Raw genomic sequence first — 19,569 nt, 5'->3', positions numbered from 1 at the left:
TATTTAGCAGCGATTCCTGCATTGGGGATCCCTTCCAACTCTAGGATTTTATGAATTAAATGGAACCTACAATATACCATTTCTTTCTTGAGTTTTCTTTCTTTTTCCCCCTTTCTTTGTTGCGTATAAAAGGTCCTCTCAGTCAGGCAATGGCATCAAGCATTTCAAAGATTTCTGAATAAAATAAAATAAAATAGGACATCCAGCTCAGCCTCAGCCCCATAACAATAGATTTACACCTGGGGAAGGACCAGTAGAAGCAGAATATTTTGTTCATGTGATACTGGGTAGATGAGCAGAGGAAAAGGAGAACAAGACTCTGATGGCTGAACACAGGAGAGAATTTTGGCCTGTGCATGTTCTCCCATCACATCATGACAAGCTACGCCTACCAAAGTCCACCCATCCACCCACCTATTAAAGGTAAAACAAAGCCTTCTCCTTTGCTTTCAGTAGCCTTAAAGCATGAGCATCCGAGGTGGTGCCTTTGAGATGTTGTTGGACTCCAACTCCCATCAGCCAGCATGACCAGTGGTCAGGGGTGTTAGAGGGCACCATTGCTGGCTACACCTGCCTTCAGACTATAGTCAAGAAGCCAGCTCCACTTCTAAGAGAAGCAGTAAAACGTAATTGAGACATGACTTTAGAGTCGCCTCCAGCTGTTTTGAACTATACAACTCCCATCAGCCTCAGCCATGATGGGAGTGGTAGAGCAAAACAGCTAGAGGGCACCTGGTTGGGGAAGACGGCTGCAGGGTTTCAGACAGCCAACAGTTTCAGTTTCCAGCATTAACTCTGAAATCATTGTAGCTCATCCATCCTTTAGCCACCAATCAATTCTGTCATTCTGCAGGAATTTATTTGGTTCTCCAAATTTCACTTGTTGTTTTTATAAAAAAAAACACTAAACATATTAAACAATCAATATTTGATCATAATGTTTTAAAACACAATTATATGGCTGCATGTACAGAATCCATAAAGAATGTCCTGTTTACAATTAATCAGCCCAGTCAATTCTTTTGCTTTTTGGCCAGTGTATCTGGAGTTTTCACCAAGCTATTTCCATTGTTTGGAATTTCTCCAAGCCCTAGGAGAAGGAACATGATTTCTGAATGTAATCTCTGCCGGCGGTGGGGTGGGGGCAGTTCTCGAAGGTACTGGAGGCATCCCGCAAGTTGCAGCTGCTCCTGAAACTCTTCTAGGACTCTGGAGTAAAAGCCATTTGTCCCAGAGTTTCAAATGTCTGACACTTCCTTAAATAGAATGGGAAGGAGGAGAGTACATTTCATGGGGTGGGGTGGGGGGAATCCAGGGGGGCTATTTGCATTTCTTTTTCGCTATTTAAAAGGCCCACCTTCAGTCTTGCCCAAGATCGGTGCACATTCTGGACACACATTTCAGCAAATTGTTCAGACCTGTCCATTGTGCTCAGTTTAAAGCCAATCGTTATTCAGGAAGTTAGACCTTCACCCCTGAGGTCTTTCGCACTGTGCTACAGTCCTGGATCTGTGACCATTTCATTGAGCTATATATATATACCTATCTATCTGAAGCCCAGGCAGGCATTTCAGTCTACGTACACAAAGAGAGAAGTGCTTGCAGTTCATTGATCGAAGGGAAAACAGCCAATATTGGTGAGTAATCTCAGAGTTTGGAAACTTCAGAAGGTATGGAAATCTGGGTATTAAGCAGGTAGGAACTGAAATCAAATAGCACATTGATGCTGGTGGTTGTGTTGAAAATCAACCTTGGGTTTTGTTTTCGTTGGGGATGGAATGTGAGATTGTGTCAGGCGATAGTGACATATCCCAGAGGCATATTGTGGCTGGCCAAATATAGCTGCTTACGGGAGAGTCTGCTGTGGGAAAGGAGATGGAAGGCAATGAAAAAGGAGCAAGCAAATTTTCTTGGCAACAGCTTTCAGAGACTTAAAGCCTACACATACACATAATACACACAAACACACGTACACATATACCGTTGATTGATTGATTGATTGGCTTTTGAGACCGTAGATGTAAAAAGTCAAGCAAAAGAAATATTAAAAATCAAGCAAAATAATGATCAAGCAAAATAATCAAGCAAAAGAAAATTTACAAAACCATACCTGTAATCATCATAACTTTGATTGAGTGAAGTACATCAGCCACATGTGATGCCTCGGGGGGGAAGGCAAGGAAGAAGGGGCTCAACAGAAGTATATAAAATTATGCAGTGTGGGGAGAAAGTGGAGGATGACCCAAATGGTCAAGGGGATGGAATGACTCTTCTGTGAGGAAAGGCTGCAGTGTTTGCAATGTTTTAGTTTAGAGAAAAGCTGAGAAAGAAGTGACATGATGGACTACAAAATTACAAACTTATGAAAATGGATATAGAAATGTTTTTCTCCCTTTCTCACCTCTACATAAATAGACGATCAGGAGCAGTGGGGGGGGGGGGTGTTGCAATTAGCCTACTGCACAAAGGTTAAATTCCCACCTCTTGCTCCTCCCACTTTTGCCTCTGGCTCCACCCACCCAGGAGTTTGCCCAGAAAGGAATGCACCCTCCTGTTGATGGAGAGGGCCAGGCAGAGAGGTCTCGAGGGCCTATCCAGTCCTACATTCCTGTCCTAGACAGATACTGTTGGTTTCTTTTCCTAGATGGATAACGCTTCACAGCTGAAAGAAGAGGGAAATAAGTATTTCCAAGGCAATGATTATGATAATGCTATCAAAAGCTACACCAAAGCCCTCAAGGTCGCCAAAGATAAATCGCTTCAGGCGGTGTTGTTCCGAAACCGGGCAGCTTGTTTCCTGAAAAAGGTAAAGCCAATGAGATTAAATGCCAGGTATGTTAACGGGTAGAGCATGAGACTCTTAATCTCAAGGTCATGGGTTCAAGCCCCACATTGGGAAAAAGATTCCTGCATTGCAAGGGGTTGGAGTTGATGACCATGTAGTCCCATCCAACTCTACAGTTCTAGGATTCTTGATGAGGAAATTCCCCATAAAATGGGAATCAATTAGGATAGGCATTCAAATCTAATACAAGAAAATAGAGATATTGTTATGCATCAGTGCAGTAGTCCAACTATTGTTGAACTTCAGATGTCAATGGGAAGTCGTTTTATGAAGTTGTGAGTGAGTTGTGTAGATACTGATTATTGAAGAAGTTGACTTGCTTTTGCAGTAGTCAACCTTGAAAAGGTGTTGTGGCAGGGGGTGGGGAAGAGAATTTGGCTGAGATCAAAGCCAGCCATCTCAGTAACTGATTCCAGCCATTTTTCTTCCCAAATTCTTAGGAGAACTATGCCCAGGCGGCGTCAGACGCATCTAGAGGTAAGTCAAACAATGGCTCTGTCATTTCAGATTAAGCTCCACAAACCCAAACCTTTTTTAAAAAGTACACAGACGGGACAGTCCCTGTTCGCTTACTTGCAATCTGAATGACATGGCATAAAAGGAAAAAGGGATGAGAAAGAGAAAAAACAAGCGAACTTCAGCAGCCCAAAGGAGCTGGTCTTTCAGCAGAGCCACATGGAGTGGCTACCAAATGCTTCAGCCAGATGGAATAGCTGCTGCAAGGTGACAGTTGTCATTTGCTAATTCCCCACTAGCTATCGACATCAATGCTTCTGATATTAAGGCCTTATACCGACGTAGCCAAGCTCTGGAGAAACTGGGCAAGCTGGATCAGGCCTTCAAAGATATCCAGAGGTGTGCCACTATTGAGCCCCGGAATAAAAACTTCCAAGAGACCCTCCGGCGTCTAGGAGCCTCTATCCAGGAGAAGGTAAGCACAGAGTAAGGTTGGCACACTGGTCAATTGACTGGTCAGAGACTGTCACCCACTGCTTGTTTTGTTTTTTGTTTTTTCAAGTTTTTTAATTAATTTTCCAAATTTATAACAAACAGATAGGAAAAAGAAAATCAAAAAACAAACCAACAAACCAACAAACATTTATCCTGATTATAATAATTCCACTTTTGTTAACATTGTTAAGTGACTTCCTCGAATCCCCCTGGCTGAGTTTCCATATAAATCATTGTAACAGTTTTCCAAAACTATTTTCCCATAAAACTTACTTGGTCAATTAACATCTTACTTTCTTTTCATTTTTAACTTTAACATTATATTTTACACATCACATTTTCAAATCCTAGGCCTATTTGGTACTCGCAAGTAATTCTAATTATATTATCTTAAGATATTTAGCTAAATAATCTTTGAATTTCTTCCACTCCTCTTGGTGCTCCTCCTCCCTCTGGTCATGGACTTTTCAGGTCAGGTCGGCTAGCTCTGAAAATTCCATCATCTTCATCTGCCATTCCTCCACTGTTGGTACTTCTTGTAATTTCCAATTTTTGGCCAGCAAAATTCTAGCTGCAGTTGTGGCATACAAAAGCAATCTAACATCTTTTCCAACTGCCTGTTTTTTGACCATGGTCAGCTAATGTAAAATGTTCCAAGAATGCCACTATATGGATGGCAGCTAAGTTTTTTAAGAAGAAGAAAAAGTCACAATGATAGCATTTATTATTTCCTGGGCCCCTGGCTCTAGAATGTGGAGTGTCATTTGCAATATTGTGCAGATACAAGAAGAGAACAGCATCATTCTTTTTCTACCTTGAGTTTCTGATGCTCCTCGTCAGTGAAAACTGTGACCAAATTCACACCATACATATAAAGCACCATAATAGCACTTTGCATAGTCACGGCCTCCCTCAAAGAATTCTGGGAACTGTAGTTTGTTAAGGGGTGCTAGAGAGTTGTTATTCCTCTCCCAGAGCTACAACTCCCAGAGTGCTTTAACAGTCAATCCCACTTCATGAGTAACTCTGGGAACTGTAGCTCTGGGAGCGGAACAGGTGGTCTGTTAACGGCTCTCAGCACCCTTAATGAACTACATTTCCCAGGTTGCTTTGGGGGAAGCCATGTCTGTTTAAAGTAGAATGATGCCACATTAACTATATAGTTCAGTTCTGCTGAATCAAGTTGCTCACTTAGAGCTCTCCATGGTCCTGAATTCCTGATCTGCCATATTTTGTTGGTGCTGAAGTGTCCTCTCTCACAGCTACAATTTCCAGAGTTCCCTGTAAAGAGGGATAGATTGTTAACTTCCCTGGGAACTATAGCACTGGGAGGGGGACTAGGGAGGTTTCCTAGCAACTCACAGCACCCTTAACATACTACAGTTTCCAGGATACTTTGGGGGAGATACTCCCCCAAGTGGTATCATAGCGTTTTCAATGAATGGTGTGAATGTGGCCTCTGACAGTGGGTATTGGGGGTATGGCTAGGGAGGGTGGGGAGTCCCAAGGGCCAAAGAAAGAAGGCCAGAGGGCCACATTTCACCCTTGGGCCTGAGGTTGCTCACTACTTGCTCTAGTCTAACTCATATCTTGTTTCCCAACTGACCTGGTGCAGCTGCGTGTCCAGTTCTCTACCGACGCCAGGGTCCAGCAAATGTTTGAGATCCTGCTAGATGAGAAGAGTGAGAAAGAGAAGCGAGAGAAGGTGAGGATTGATTGATTAACAACCCAAAAGTGTGGCAGCAGGGTATTGCATCGTACCATATAAAAAGCAAACAAACAGTAGACAACAAGAGAAAGAAATGGTGATACGCCAATATAAAAAGCAAGCCATCCATATTTCCCAAGCGGGCATGAATGATGAATGTTCAGCATCTATGTCTAAAGCAAAGGAAATAAAAATCCCACCAGTGTTCCAGATCCTCCACCACCCTGGAAAATACAGCTTATGTGTGACTTCCCCGCCCCCTTGCAATAGCCAAAGTCCATAAATTCCTTTATAATAAGTAAGATTTCTGTCCTGGCTTCCAGTTATTGAAGAACAAGAACTCCGAAGAGGATTCTTCCCAAAGGCTTTCATGCTTAAATCTGTGTGATATGTATGCAGAAACACTGGTCAAACCTATTACTTATTTCATAAAATTTATACACTGCTTCATTGCCCCAAAAAAAAAAAAAGCCCTCAAAGCAGTTTTTTTTAAAGATAAAAAATAACCAATAAGAAGAATTAGCAACAATTTAAAATCTTCAAAAAGTTACCGTATTTTTCGTACCATAGGGCGCACCGGCCCATAGGGCGCACCTAGGTTTTTTGGGGGGGAAATAAAGGGGGAAAAATTTATTTCCCCCCCAGGCACGGGGCTGGGGTGGGGGAAGCCCGAGCTTCCCCTGACCCCAGCCCCCAGAACAGGCTGCAATCCGCAAGCCTAGGGAGCCCGGCGGGAAGGCTTCAGGATGCAGGCTGCTATCCGCAAGCCTAGGGAGCCCGGCAGGAACTCCCGCGGGCTCCCAAGGCTTGCGGATAGGTTCCTGAAGCCTGGATTCACCCCATAGGATGCACACACATTTCCCCTTCATTTTTGGAGGGAAAAAAGTGTGTCCTATAGGGCGAAAAATACGGTAAATTAACAATAAACTAAAAGCAGATTAAAACCCGCATCAATTTTCTAAATATCTGGGTAGGTTTGCCTAAACAAATATATATCTTTCGGAGTTTATATAGCCATTCAATTATGTCAATTGCCATTTCTTTTTAAAAACCAGGCTGCAAACAATCTCATTGTCCTTGGCCGGGAGGAAGCGGGTGCAGAGAGGATATTCCAGAACAATGGCCTGAACCTGCTACTGAGACTGATAGACACAAAAAACCCAGAGCTAGTCCTTGCAGCGATAAGGACCCTTTCAGGGATGTGCATAGACCATAAGGCAAGGGTAAGTGTTCTCTGAGGTTCACACATCACCCTCTGCTCTACACCCTCCTCCCTGGTCCCAGACCCACTGGTGACCAAATCCTAACTTTACATTATGTTGTTTGTATCATGCCTTTCTCTCAGCACAGGCATAAATTAAGGCAGATACAACTAAAGTACACAATACATATATGCGTGTGGTATATATATATGGTATATATATGTGTTTTAAGCAAGGGACGCGGGTGGCGCTGTGGGTAAAAGCCTCAGCGCCTAGGGCTTGCCGATCGAAAGGTCGGCGGTTCGAATCCCCGCGGTGGGGTGCGCTCCCGTTGTTCGGTCCCAGCGCCTGCCAACCTAGCAGTTCGAAAGCACCCCCGGGTGCAAGTAGATAAATAGGGACCGCTTACCAGCGGGAAGGTAAACGGCGTTTCTGTGTGCGGCTCTGGCTCGCCAGAGCAGCGATGTCACGCTGGCCACGTGACCCGGAAGTGTCTCCGGACAGCGCTGGCCCCCGGCCTCTTGAGTGAGATGGGTGCACAACCCTAGAGTCTGGCAAGACTGGCCCGTATGGGCAGGGGTACCTTTACCTTTACCTTTTTATAGTTTTAAGCAATTAAATAAGTAACCATATTAAAACGGCATAGAGGACACTTAAAAACATTTAAAAGGACAAATAGAAAAGTACAACACTCAGAAGACACTATCAGAACAGTCAGTGAGTGGCAAATGCGCTGTTGGAACGGGGGGCGGGGATCATAGAGGGGTCCAGGCAAGCCTCCCATGGAAGAGAGCTCCACAATCTGGGAGCAGCCACAGGAAAGGCCTTCTCCTTCCCCACCTTCCCAAGGGACATGGGTGGCGCTGTGGTCTAAACCACTGAGCCTCTTGGGCTTGCCGATCAGAAGGTTGATGGTTCGAATTCCCGCAACGGGGTGAGCTCCCGTTGTTCTGTCCCAGCTCTTGCCAACCCAGCAGTTTGAAAGCACGCCAGTGCAAGTAGATAAATAGGTACCACTGTGGCGGGAAGGTAAGCGGGGTTTCCCTGCGCTCTGGTTTCCGTCATGGTGTTCCGTTGCACCAGAAGCGGTTTAGTCATGCTGGCCACATGATCTGGAAAGCTGTCTATGGACAAACACCGGCTCCCTCAGCCTGAAAGCGAGATGAGCACCGCAACCCCATAGTCGCCTTTGACTGGACTTAACCATCCAGGGGTCCTTTACCTTTACCTTTCCCCACCTTCCCACAGGATGGACCAACGGTCTGTCTTGATGCAAAGCATCTTCCTGAGCCCCCGTGTTCCTGTGAATTTGTCCTCTTTTTAAGCCACCCAAGTTAGTGGCTGCCACTACCTCCTGTGGGAACGAGTTTCATTGTTTTAGCGCTGCATCAGCATGAGAAAACACGGGCAGGTAAATCAGACAAAATCAATCTCTCGTTCTCTGGACAGGCAACGGCCATCCTTCACATGCTGGGAATTGACAATATCTGCCTGTGGATGTCCACAAACCATGAAGAGATCTCGCTGGCTGTCTCCAACCTCCTGCAGGCCATCATTGACTCGTTAACCGGGGAAGGCAAGAAGGAAGAGCATGGAAAAGAGGATGCCTTGGTGCTGGGTAATTATTGGCAACTTTGCTAAAAGATGCATTGATAAGTGCTGATCTGAGCGTTAAAGATTTTGGCGGGAAACCATGCTCTGAGTTCGAGTTCTTCATCCATCTGGAGGGTGTCAGGAAGGCTGATATGAATGAAAGTTAGTCCCTGTGCATATTATTTATTTACAAAAATATTTATGTCATTAAAATAATCAAAGAGGTTTACAGCCTTGAGGTTACCAACACATGGACTACAGTGGCCAGGCTGTCCCTGTTCAGAAATGGGTGGATATTAACAGCTACCCCAATCACTTTCCAGAAATGACCGTGCTTTGCCCAACTTTCTTTTTTTTTTGCACAGACACAAAGAAGGACCTGAAGGCAGTCACAATGCGCCTCCTGGACATGCTCCCCAATAAAAAGGTGTCTGGACAAGGCCGAGACCGTGCTCTCAATTTGCTCAATAAGAACATACCGAGGAAGGACCTGAGAATCCATGACAACAGCAGAACCCTGTTTGTCATTGACAATGGTAAGCCCAGCGCCAATATAATCTTTTCCTGCTGGTCCAGATCTGACAACAGGTAGAGAGAGGCAGTGTGGCACAATAGTTAGAGTGTTGGACTATGACCTGGGAGACCAGGGTCTGAATCCCCACTCAGCCAGGAAGCTCCCTGGGGAACCTAGGGCCAGTCACTCACTGTCTCTCAACCTCACTATCCCACAGAGTTGTTGTGGGGATTAAATAGGAAGAAGGAGAACCACAGACACCACCTTGAGCTCCTTGGAAGAAAGGAGGCTTCGGCCCAATATACCTGAAGGGGTGTCTTCACCCCCATCGTTCAGCCCAGACACTGAGGTCCAGCGCCAAGGGACTTCTGGCAGTTCCCTCACTGCGAGAAGTGAGGTTACAGGGAACCTGGCAGAGGGCCTTCTCGGTAGTGGCACCCACACTGTAGAATGCCCTCCAGCCAGATGTCAAGGAAATAAACAACCCTCTGACTTTTAGAAGACATCTGAAGGCAGCCCTGTTTAGGAAAGTTTTTAGTGTTTGATGTTTTATTGTGTTTTTAATATTCTGTTGGGAGCCGCCCAGTGTGGCTGGGGAAACCCAGCCAGATGAAAAGGGTATAAATAATAAATTGTTGTTGTTGTTGTTTAGAACTAGAAGCCACAGAGCTATGTCTGCTTCCCATAAGGGGACACTCTTAGATGCCAACTCCAGAGGAAGATACAAAGCTCCTTATAGAGAATCAGACCATTGCTCCCTCTAGCCCAGTGTTGTCTACACAGGCTGGCAGAAGCTCCTGAGGGGTTCAGGCAGGGGAATTCTCAGCTCTGCTTGGAGATGTTATTGGGGATTGAACCTAGGGCCTTCTGTATGCAGAGCACGTACTCAATCGCTGAGCCCTGTCCAAGGTTGCATCTCTGCATTTGAGTGTAAACTGACCCTGTGTTCGCTCCCTCCCCCCTGCTCTGCTCCCAGGTCTCAAGAAGATCCTGAAAGTTGCTGGCCAGATCCCTGACATGCCAAACTGCCTCCCTTTGACTGAGAACACCCAGCTGACAGCTTCGGTGCTCCTGAACAAGCTGTATGATGATTTGCGGTGTGACCCAGAGAGGGATAACTTCAGGCTGCTCTGCGAAGAGTACATCCAGTGAGTAAGGGAGCTGTGTGTCCTGCTTTACAAAGGACAGGACTTCTCTACTTGAAGGCCTTTGAAGAGCTGCCCATTTCAAGCCTGGTTTAAAGAGAACTCCAAGAAGGGAGGGCAGTTCAGCTGGGGAGGAGGGAGGCTTGAAGTCGACCAACCACAGTGAGCACCTACACAGACCCACCTGGTCACAGGAAGAATGTAAGAACATAAGAAGGGCCTGCTGGATCAGGCCAATGGCCCATCCAGTCCAGCATCTTGTTCTCAGAGTGGCCAACGAAAGGGAAACCCACAAGCAGGACCTGAGAATAAGAGCACTCTTTCCTCCTGTAGTCTCCAGGGACTGGTATTCAGAAACATTGCTGCCTCCAACTGTGGGGGCAGAGCATAGCCATTGTGGCTAATAGCCATTGATAGCCCTCTCCTCCACAAGTTTGCCCAATCCCCTTTTAAAACCATCCAGGTTGGTGTCCATTCTTGTCTCCTGTGGCAGGGAGTTCCATAGTTTAACTATGCACTGTGTGGAGAAGTCATTCATTTTACCTGTCCCCAAAAATGCCAACATTCCACTTCATTGGATGACCGTGAGGTCTACCATTAAGAGAGGGAGAATAACTTCTCCATGCCACATGCCATTTTATAGTCGCCCTCCACCAAGGTGAGATGCAGGGCTTTTTTTCAGCCAGAGCTCACTGGAGCTCAGCTCCAGCCCCTCTCAGGCAGGTGGGTGCCCTTGCCATTCTAAGAGAACAAGGGAGGTGTTCATGGTGAGCTCTGGCACCTCTTTTTCTAGGAAAAAAAAGTACCGGTGAAATCGATTGTATTTCTAATTAAATCATGGGTGGATATCCTGAGTTTCCCCAAACCCCAATGGGCCATTTTGATGGGTAGATAAGGACACCATGCCTTCTGCTTCCTTCCTTCCTCTGCTTTTCCATGTTTCTAGGAGCAAAATTGACCCCCAGGACATGGACAAGACTCTACATGCCATCCAGACAGTGTCTGGGGTCCTGCAGGGGCCTTTTGATTTGGGGAACAAACTGCTGGGCATGAAAGGGGTCATGGAGATGATGGTGGCTCTCTGTGGCTCCGAGCGAGAGATCGATCAGCTGGTGGCCGTGGAAGCCCTGATCCACGCTTCGACCAAGTTGAGCCGGGCCACCTTCATCATCACCAACGGGATCAGCCTGCTGAAGGAAATCTACAAGAAGACCCAGAATGAGAAGATCAAGATCAGAGCTCTGGTGGTCAGTTCTCCTGGCTCAGGGGTGGGTGGGGAACAGTGGGGAACCCTGTTCCCCTCAGTCACTGGGGCAACCTTGCCTCTCCTGCAAAGATGGAATGCCATGCGTGAGATGGTTGATTATCCTCAGTGCAGGAAGGCTTTTCCTATGGCAAGGTTTAATGTTCTCCCTTCTAATGTTATTAGATGACAGATACAACAAAACCCCAATGAACGGCAGTTGCTGCCCTTGTAGCAATGCTGAGGTGAAGTCCATCATGTATGTCCTTCCCTGATGCAGTTTCAATCAAGGGACTAGGAAAGACTTAATACACCCCATTATGCAGCCCCTCCCTGGCCGCTCTTATGATCACTTTGCTATAGGTTCCCATAAACCAATCACAGAGCAAATGGCAACATTTTTTAATATGGCCTTCGTAGAATTGTAGAGCTGGAAGGGACCATGAGGGTCATCTGGTCCAACTTCCTGCAATGTAGAAATCCTTTTGCCCAACATAGGGCTCAAACCCACGATCCTAAGATTAAGATTCTCATGCTCTACCAATTGAACTATCCTAGTACCACTTGTGATTTAGACCACATGATTTCTGTCGGTTTATGTTGCAAACCACCCTGTGATCTTTGGATGAAGAGTGGTACAACAACAACATCCTATTTAGGATTGTAATTCTGTGTTTTAGTTGTATTAAGGTGTGCTAATGTTGTTGTCAATCGTTATAAAATAGTTACAGAATGTTGACTAAAAACGAAGAGATAATGATGGGCATTATCCCCCCTTTTTGGGGGGAAGGTGTGTAGGATCTGTACCAACCCTCCAACCTTGCAGTCAGGAAGCCTTCAAAACGTAAAGCCGAACGATTTGAGCTGTAGGTGGAGACCTACATTTTGAAGTACATGCACAGCAGAGTTTCATTTTTAAAAGGGGGGTGGGTGGGTGGGGCTATGCCAGTGCAATACTGAGCCCACCAACACCTCCTTGATTCTCTTCCCAGGGCCTTTGCAAGCTGGGCTCCGCCGGGGGCACAGACTACGGCCTGCGACAGTTTGCCGAAGGGTCAACAGAGAAGCTGGCCAGGCAGTGCCGGAAGTGAGTGGCAGAAAACCGACTTCAGGGACGAGGGGTGGAGGAGTTGGGAGAGCAGATTCCACAACAGATGCTGCCTCTCTCGGTCTCTAAAGTTTGCATGCCAGCCTAATTGCTAGCTCCTCCCAGTCACTTTCTGGAAGCATATTCTTCAAACATCCCAGCAAGACTCTTAGGTCCATGTGGTGTTTAATATCCTAGCATTTTTGTAACAAAATCACGTCTTCCATTCTCTGGTAACTTCCAGATTGGATTGCTGCAGTGCGTTCCACATGGGGCTGCCCTTGAAGATTATTCGGAAACTTCACTCGGTCCAAAATACAGCTGCCAGATTACTGGCTGGGGTTCCATTTAAATCTGATATAAACCCTGTTTTGAAACAGCTGCAATGGTATTGGTGTTTAAAGCCCTAAATGACTCAGGCCCCAAATGTCTGAAAGACCACATTCTTTCCTACAGACCCTCTCAGGTGCTGAGATCAGCAAAGTAGGCCCTCTTGGTAGTTCCTCCACCCTTAGAGAGCTGTGGGGGCTGGCCTGGGAGAGAGCCTTCTCTGTGGTGGCCCCTAAGCTATGGAACTCCCTCCTCACAGAGATGCATTTGGCACCTTCATTGCACAGCTTCTGGAGAATGCTGAATGTGCACCTCTTTACCCTGGCCTTTGGCACTGAGGTGTATGGTTTTAGGACCCACCTTATTTTAATGATCGCAGGTTGTTTTAAATTGTTTTTAATATTGTATTTTAATGCTGTAACCCGCCCTAGGATGAGAGAGAGAGAGAGAGAGAGAGAGAGAGAGAGAGAGAGAGAGAGAGAGAGAGAGAATGACAATAATAATACTGTTTCGCAAATACCGGTAATCTGGATATTTTAAGAGTCCAAGGACATCAGCTTAAAATCTGTTCTCCTCCAATATCTTCTCCAACATTTGCCTTACTGAGCCTCATCTTCCTTGCCTCATTCCTTCAGATGGCTGTGCAACCCCGCCATTGACACCCGCACAAGGAAGTGGGCTATAGAAGGTCTTGCTTACTTGACCCTGGATGCCGACGTGAAGGATGACTTTGTGGAGGATGAGCCAGCCATGCAAGCCATGTTTGAATTAGCCAAGGTAGGCTGTATCACACATGCGCTTGCGTGAATGCCACATACATGCAGATCGTTGCGGCCCTAATTGCCCACTGCTGTAGTTTTCCACCATTATTTTCACAAAATAATGTCCCAGGTGGCTCAACTGAACAAATATAAATCATAAGCATAATGGAAATAGACATAATCACAATTCTTTGATATGCAGAACTGGCACTGTTAATAGGTGCCACATAAACCCTTTCCACATTTGTAAAAACTCAATCTTTTAGATATGCAACCCTTGGACTGGACAAAGGTCTCCCTTGCTTTCAAAGTCTCTCTCACTTTAAATACCTGATTTTATCTTCTTTTTTTAAAAAAAAACTTTGATTTTGCGTTTTACAGACAAGCGACAAAACCATTTTGTACTCAGTGGCCACCGTCTTGGTGAACTGCACCAACAGCTACGATGTCAAGGAAATTATCCCGGAACTCGTGCAATTGGCCAAGTTTTCCAAGCAGCATGTTCCTGAGGAACACCCAAAGGTAGCCGGCCGGTCATCCTTGGCAACACCAAATGCTGTTAATAACTAGCAGGAAAGAACTCTGCCCTAGCAATGGGAGAGAATTTTTATTCGGTTTGCACTGGAAAAGCAAACCTACCTATTTCACACTTTACAAAACAGTACCAGAACTGAAACAAAGCCGTGCTCCAAAATTCACACTACCTTTTTCCATTGCAGTTCTCCAATAAAGTATTATGTACGAAAAGGCAGTTAACATAAAATTTAAAACAGTTGAAAGCACAAAAACGAATATATTAAAAACCTATTAGTGAAAATAACATACAAAATGAATGTATGTAATTTCATTCTTTTTTACCTCATTATAAACATCTGGCTAATGTGTTCTCTGTGCTTCTTACCTGGGATCTTTAATGCTGTTTACTGACCATAATAATAAATATTGAACCTGGTTTGGAAAAGCATTATATTAGGGGGAAAGCTTTGCAAAAATGTGTGCATTATGGATATAGATATTAGGCAAAAGTGCAGACAAATGGAGAAACTCGCATTAAAATCCTGATTAATTTTCATGAGGGCTTGTTAAAAAAAAAAAATCGCAACCTGATGTAGAAATATCAGGAACTGAAGAGTGGGAAAACTGAAATATATTTATTTATTACATTTATATACCACCTTTTCCACCAAGGCACTCAGCGAAGTGTACGTGGTTTTCCTCCTCACTATTTTATCCTCACAACAACCCTGTGAGGTAGGTTGGGCTGAGAGACGACTCGCCTTTAAGGTCATACCCAGTGTGAGTGAGGATTTGAACCCTGGTTCTCCCAAGGCCCTAGTGCAACATGCTAACCACAATACCACACCAGAAATTGACAGATCCACCCATCCCCACAGAGTGGCAGGGACCAAGATTAAAGTTGGGCTTCACCACGACTCCTTACTCTCCTGCAGGACAAGAAGGATTTTGTCTCAAAGCGGGTCAAACGGTTGGTTGCTGCCGGAGTCACCTCCTCCCTGGTCTGCATGGTGAAAGCAGATAGCGCCATTTTGACCGATCAGACCAAAGAGCTCTTAGCCAGGTAAGCTGCCTCGCTTCTGCCTTTTCAGAATTCTCAGGCAATAGCAGGATGCAACAGGAAAGTCATTTTAGGAAAGCCTGAAATGCCAGTGCAGGATACAAGGGTGAGCAGTGTACCCTCACAGACTCTAGATTCCAGAGAAGCGTCCAACAAAGTCTTGTGTCTGTTTCTGCCCTGAATGATGTTCACACGCTGAATCGGTACTTCAGGGTGAAAGCTGAAGATGTTCCTGTTAATAGCGAGGGTTGGGGGGGGTGCCATTCATTATATGGCCAAAATGGCACCACCCAGGAATCCCCCGGAATGTTTCAGACAAACAATCAGCCCCTGCCAGCACAGAGACAGACCATTGCTTTTGGGACGTAATCAACAACAACAGGGGACACTTCTCCCAAACGTATGTTTCTCTTCCAACAGAGTTTTTCTTGCTTTGTGTGAAGATGCCAAGGACCGTGGTACCATCGTTGCTCAAGGGGGTGGAAAGGTAATTCTTTCAGCTTCCTATTTCAGATGCTCCTATTTAGGAATACTTTGTGCAATTAATCTGGGGACGTGGGTGGGTGGTGGGGCTTTTTTCTCCCCCCCTTTTTTTTTTGCATAATGTGCAAATAAGAATTTAGGGTAGAACACTCAGCCAACAGGGACATTCAACTGTGAGCCTACCTGGCGCCATCACCTAATTTGTTGTTCTTAGGCCCTGATCCCATTGGCTTTGGAAGGCACAGAAGTTGGCAAAATCAAAGCGTCACACGCCCTGGCCAAGATCGCAGCCATCTCCAATCCAGACATTGCGTTCCCTGGGGAGAGGGTGAGTCAATCCATGGCATATTTAGAACATGGTTATGTTTGTGTGAACAGAGCAGAGTCCAGCAGCTGGAGAGCACAAGGAGCACATTTATTACTTTAAAACAAGCAGAGGGCAACTTTTATCAGCCCAAAAGCAACATTCCCTTTCTGGACAACCTTCTCGGGGCCGAATGCCAGTGGTGGTTGGGGGCTGGAGGCAAAAGTGAGCAGAGCAAGGACTGCACATTTTCCCTTTGTGCAGGAGGCCTTTTCTTCAGGGAGGCATCTGCTCTGTTGCTGGGTGTGGCAGGGTCTGAATGGCCACAGGGCTCCAGGGTGCCCCAGGGTGACATCCATTTGCCCGCCTCTCCCACAGGTGTATGAAGTCGTGCGTCCTCTGGTCAGTTTGCTGAACACCGAGCGGGATGGGCTACAGAACTACGAGGCTCTTCTGGGTCTCACCAACTTTTCAGGGAGGAGCGACAAGCTCAGGTGATTTACAGCAGCCATTTTGTTCCCCTGGGGGATTCATGGCCTCCTGCTATTGGTAGACAGCCTGATGTGGCCAAGATAGGGATCTGTGTTTCTCATGTAAGAAAGGACTTATTCCCACAGCGCATTGTTAAACTATGAAACTCACTCCTACGGGAGACACGCCCATCAATGGCCCCAGAAAAAACGGGACATCCCTTTTTTCTTTCACGAGACGACAGCAGCCAAGATGCTCGTCGCAATCTCGCGCTGCGCTTTTGGGGGGCATGGTGCCCCAAACATGCTTTTTTTGCGCTATGCCCCCCACATTTTAGGGGGCTGCAATCTCACGCAGGTCACATGACTGGTGTGGGAGTGTGGCTCCTCAAGATGGCGCCCTGGTTTTGGGCCTCTTCATATTGGAAGGTATGAGGAGTCATGTGGGCAGAAGCGATGTTGCAGGTCAGCTGGAATCAAATGTCACAAAGAAGCCAATGGGATTCCTCCTGGTGCTTCATAAGCTGCAGACCACAACCAGGCCTGAGAGTGGCCTGCCTGTTAGGTGGAGACCAGGGATGCTAACTTGAATAAGATATTGTGGGGGCCCAGGTAAGTCCTGCCCCGCATAACTAATCACATGATGCATTGCACACACACCACTTGAATGGGAATGCCCATCAACTTTGTGGGGGCCCAGCCCCCTCAAATAGTTTATTGTGGGGGGCGAAACCCCCATTGCCCCTCGGAGTTGGCTCCTAAAGTGGAGACCAAATTTCACCCAGACTCCCTGCCCCAAGGTTGCCTGCAGGATTCCACCCTGAGGGGTGCAGAATTTTACTACATCTTGCAATTCACATGCTGGTGTGTGCTCTGCAATTTCACATGCACACGTTGCTTCTTTCAGACAAAAGATCATCAAAGAGAAAGCCCTGCCTGACATTGAGAACTACATGTTTGAAAACCACGATCAGCTTCGGCAGGCGGCCACAGAGTGCATGTGCAACCTCGTGGTGAACAAAGAGGTAAAATAGCCCTTGTTACTCAACGGAGGGCAACCTGTACTCCAGTTTGGCCTGCCATGGGTTCCAATTTGGCCCACAACACTGTCCCTTTTTCTTGTGGTTAGGGCATGAATTAATCCAGATCTCTTGCATTTTCCCCCACCTCTGCCCCCTGCACCAGGTTCAAGAGAGATTCATAGCAGATGGGAATGACCGACTCAAATTGCTCGTGTTGCTGTGTGGCGAGGACGACGACAAAGTCCAGAACGCTGCAGCAGGAGCCCTAGCGATGCTCACGGCTGCCCACAAGAGACTCTGCCATAAGCTGACCGAAGTGGTAAGGGTCTCATTGCCCTGGAACATTAAGCGTGTGTTGAAAGTTGCATTTGTATGAGAAAAGTTTGCAGTGCTGGGTACCTTGTAATATAGAGAAGAGGCGAGTAAGAGGTAACATGATATACGTTTATAAAACAATTCATGGCATGGAGAAATTGAATAGAGAATTTTTTTTCTCCCTCTCTTATAACACTAGAACTCATGCGCAACCAATGAAGCTGATTGTGGGAAGATTCAGGACAGATAAAATAAAGTAGTTTGTCATGCATTGGAGAAACTATGGAACTCCCTCCTGCGAGAGGCAGTGATGGCCACCAACTTGGATGGCTTTAAAAGAGGACTGGACAAATTCATGGAGGAGAGGGCTATTGATGGCTCAGCTCTGTCACAACAGTCAGAGGCACCTATGCTTCAGAATGTCAGTTGCTGGAAACTGCAAGAGGAGAGAGGGCTTCTGGTTGTCCTCTGTGAGAACAGGATGCTCGACTAGATGGGCCACTGGCCTGATCCAGCAGGCTCTTGGTTTTATGATGGCTAAAATAGAACCTTGAGGGTTTTTGGAGCTCCTGTGCCTTTAATTTGAAGCTTCCTCTTGGTAGCTTCTCTCTCTAATTCTGTCCCCTTTAGTGTCTATAAATTGTCAATAGTTGATGTTCACCACTGCTGGGCTTCTGGGGAGCTTTCTTCAGCAGTTTTCTCATTTTCTTTTCTTCCTTTTCTATTCTTTGATTTTTTAAAAATAATAGTAATATGAAGAAATTAGTAACAAAAGCCCTCTCATCGTGCAGGAAATGCCTGAGTTAATTCAGAAATACTGTATTTTTTGCACCATAACACTCACTTTTTTCCTCCTAGAAAGTAAGGGGAAATGTCTGTGCGTGTTATGGAGCGAATGCCTACGGGTGGCATGCCTACGGATTTTCCTCCTCTAAAAACTACGTGCGTGTTATGGTTGGGTGCGTGTTATAAAGCGAAAAATACGGTAATTCACCACTAATTTAGCCCTGAAAAGGAAGCAATTAGAGAAAAAAACTTGGTGCCTCCTAACAACTCTCAGCAGCCTTAACAAACTACAATACCCAAGATACTTGGGAGGAAGTCATGCTTGTTAAAGTGGTATAAGGGTGTTTTACTTGTATGGTGTGGACTAGCACCTTGAACAGTTCTGTGCAGTTACACATTTCAAAGATGTGCAAGTAACGTAGCAAATCTTATTCCTGCAGACAACCCAGTGGCTGGAGATTCTGCAGAGGCTCTGCCTCCACGACAAGCTCAACGTACAGCACCGTGGGCTCGTGATTGTTTACAACTTAATCCACGCAGACCAAGAGCTGGCTAAGAAACTAGTGGAAAGTGAGATGCTAGAAATCCTGACCATTGTTGGGAAGCAGGCTGATGACCCCCAGAAGCAGCATGTCCTAAAGGTGGCTCGGGAATGCCTTGTGAAGTTCATGGACTATGGAATGATCAAACCTATGTCTCCATCATAAGGGCAGAGGAAATCTAAGATCTAAAAAGAATGAGGACTAGAGGAGTGGCATGGAAGTGATTCGACATGTAAAGAACTTACATTGGAAAACTGGAGCATTATTTCCAAAGCTCTGACACAATGCAAATGTTTTTGCCCACAGAAATAGCCCTCAGATTTGTTTCTTCAAGGGGAATCACAATTTGTTTCTGGCTAGCAAACCTCCTTTCCAAAGCAACTTCCTATTAGAGTTTTGGAGCGTCAGAAAACAACCTGCAATGTTTGAAATAACAAAAAACAAAAAAAAACCACCACCCTTTTCTTTCAGAGGTTCCTGGTGTAGTTTTTATAATTATATTATGCTCACTGTCTTTTGAATGATTTGACTTGTTGGAAACTCTAACAACTTTTAACATAGACTCCTCGCTAGAGAAATTCATGTGATGGTTTTTGTTATAATGTGGTGATTCACTAATAAAATAGTTGGTGCAGAAAAATTGCACATTGTGCAGCTTCCTTAAAATGACAAATAGCATAATAGTGAATGGT

General features: G+C 45.7%; 1 protein-coding gene across 1 annotated transcript; it reads left to right on the top strand.

Annotated features, from left to right (window-relative positions):
* Positions 1–1,517: 1,517 nt before the first annotated feature.
* Positions 1,518–19,517, top strand: UNC45B (unc-45 myosin chaperone B). The gene is made up of 20 exons (XM_053367454.1): positions 1,518–1,670; positions 2,645–2,806; positions 3,286–3,322; positions 3,601–3,776; positions 5,412–5,501; positions 6,560–6,727; positions 8,156–8,324; positions 8,665–8,835; positions 9,790–9,961; positions 10,905–11,205; positions 12,194–12,288; positions 13,254–13,395; positions 13,761–13,901; positions 14,831–14,958; positions 15,376–15,442; positions 15,653–15,766; positions 16,121–16,236; positions 17,120–17,237; positions 17,398–17,553; positions 18,776–19,517. Exons 2-20 carry the CDS (start codon positions 2,645–2,647, stop codon positions 19,040–19,042), a joined length of 2,790 nt encoding a protein of 929 aa, XP_053223429.1. The 5' UTR covers positions 1,518–1,670; the 3' UTR covers positions 19,043–19,517.
* The last annotated feature ends 52 nt before the right edge of the window (positions 19,518–19,569 follow it).

Source organism: Podarcis raffonei, chromosome 15, assembly GCF_027172205.1.
Source record: "Podarcis raffonei isolate rPodRaf1 chromosome 15, rPodRaf1.pri, whole genome shotgun sequence".
In the NCBI taxonomy this organism is placed as follows: domain Eukaryota; kingdom Metazoa; phylum Chordata; class Lepidosauria; order Squamata; family Lacertidae; genus Podarcis; species Podarcis raffonei.
Note: the sequence above shows the minus strand (reverse complement) of the source record. Positions and strands in the feature narration are given on the sequence as shown.

Excerpts from the sequence above, each read along its gene's own strand:
- UNC45B (XM_053367454.1), top strand. The coding sequence starts at position 2,645 with ATGGATAACGCTTCACAGCTGAAAGAAGAGGGAAATAAGTATTTCCAA. Across the intron at positions 9,962-10,904 it reads CTCTGCGAAGAGTACATCCA|GAGCAAAATTGACCCCCAGG; the intron begins GTGAGTAAGGGA and ends CCATGTTTCTAG. Across the intron at positions 16,237-17,119 it reads GGGAGGAGCGACAAGCTCAG|ACAAAAGATCATCAAAGAGA; the intron begins GTGATTTACAGC and ends TGCTTCTTTCAG.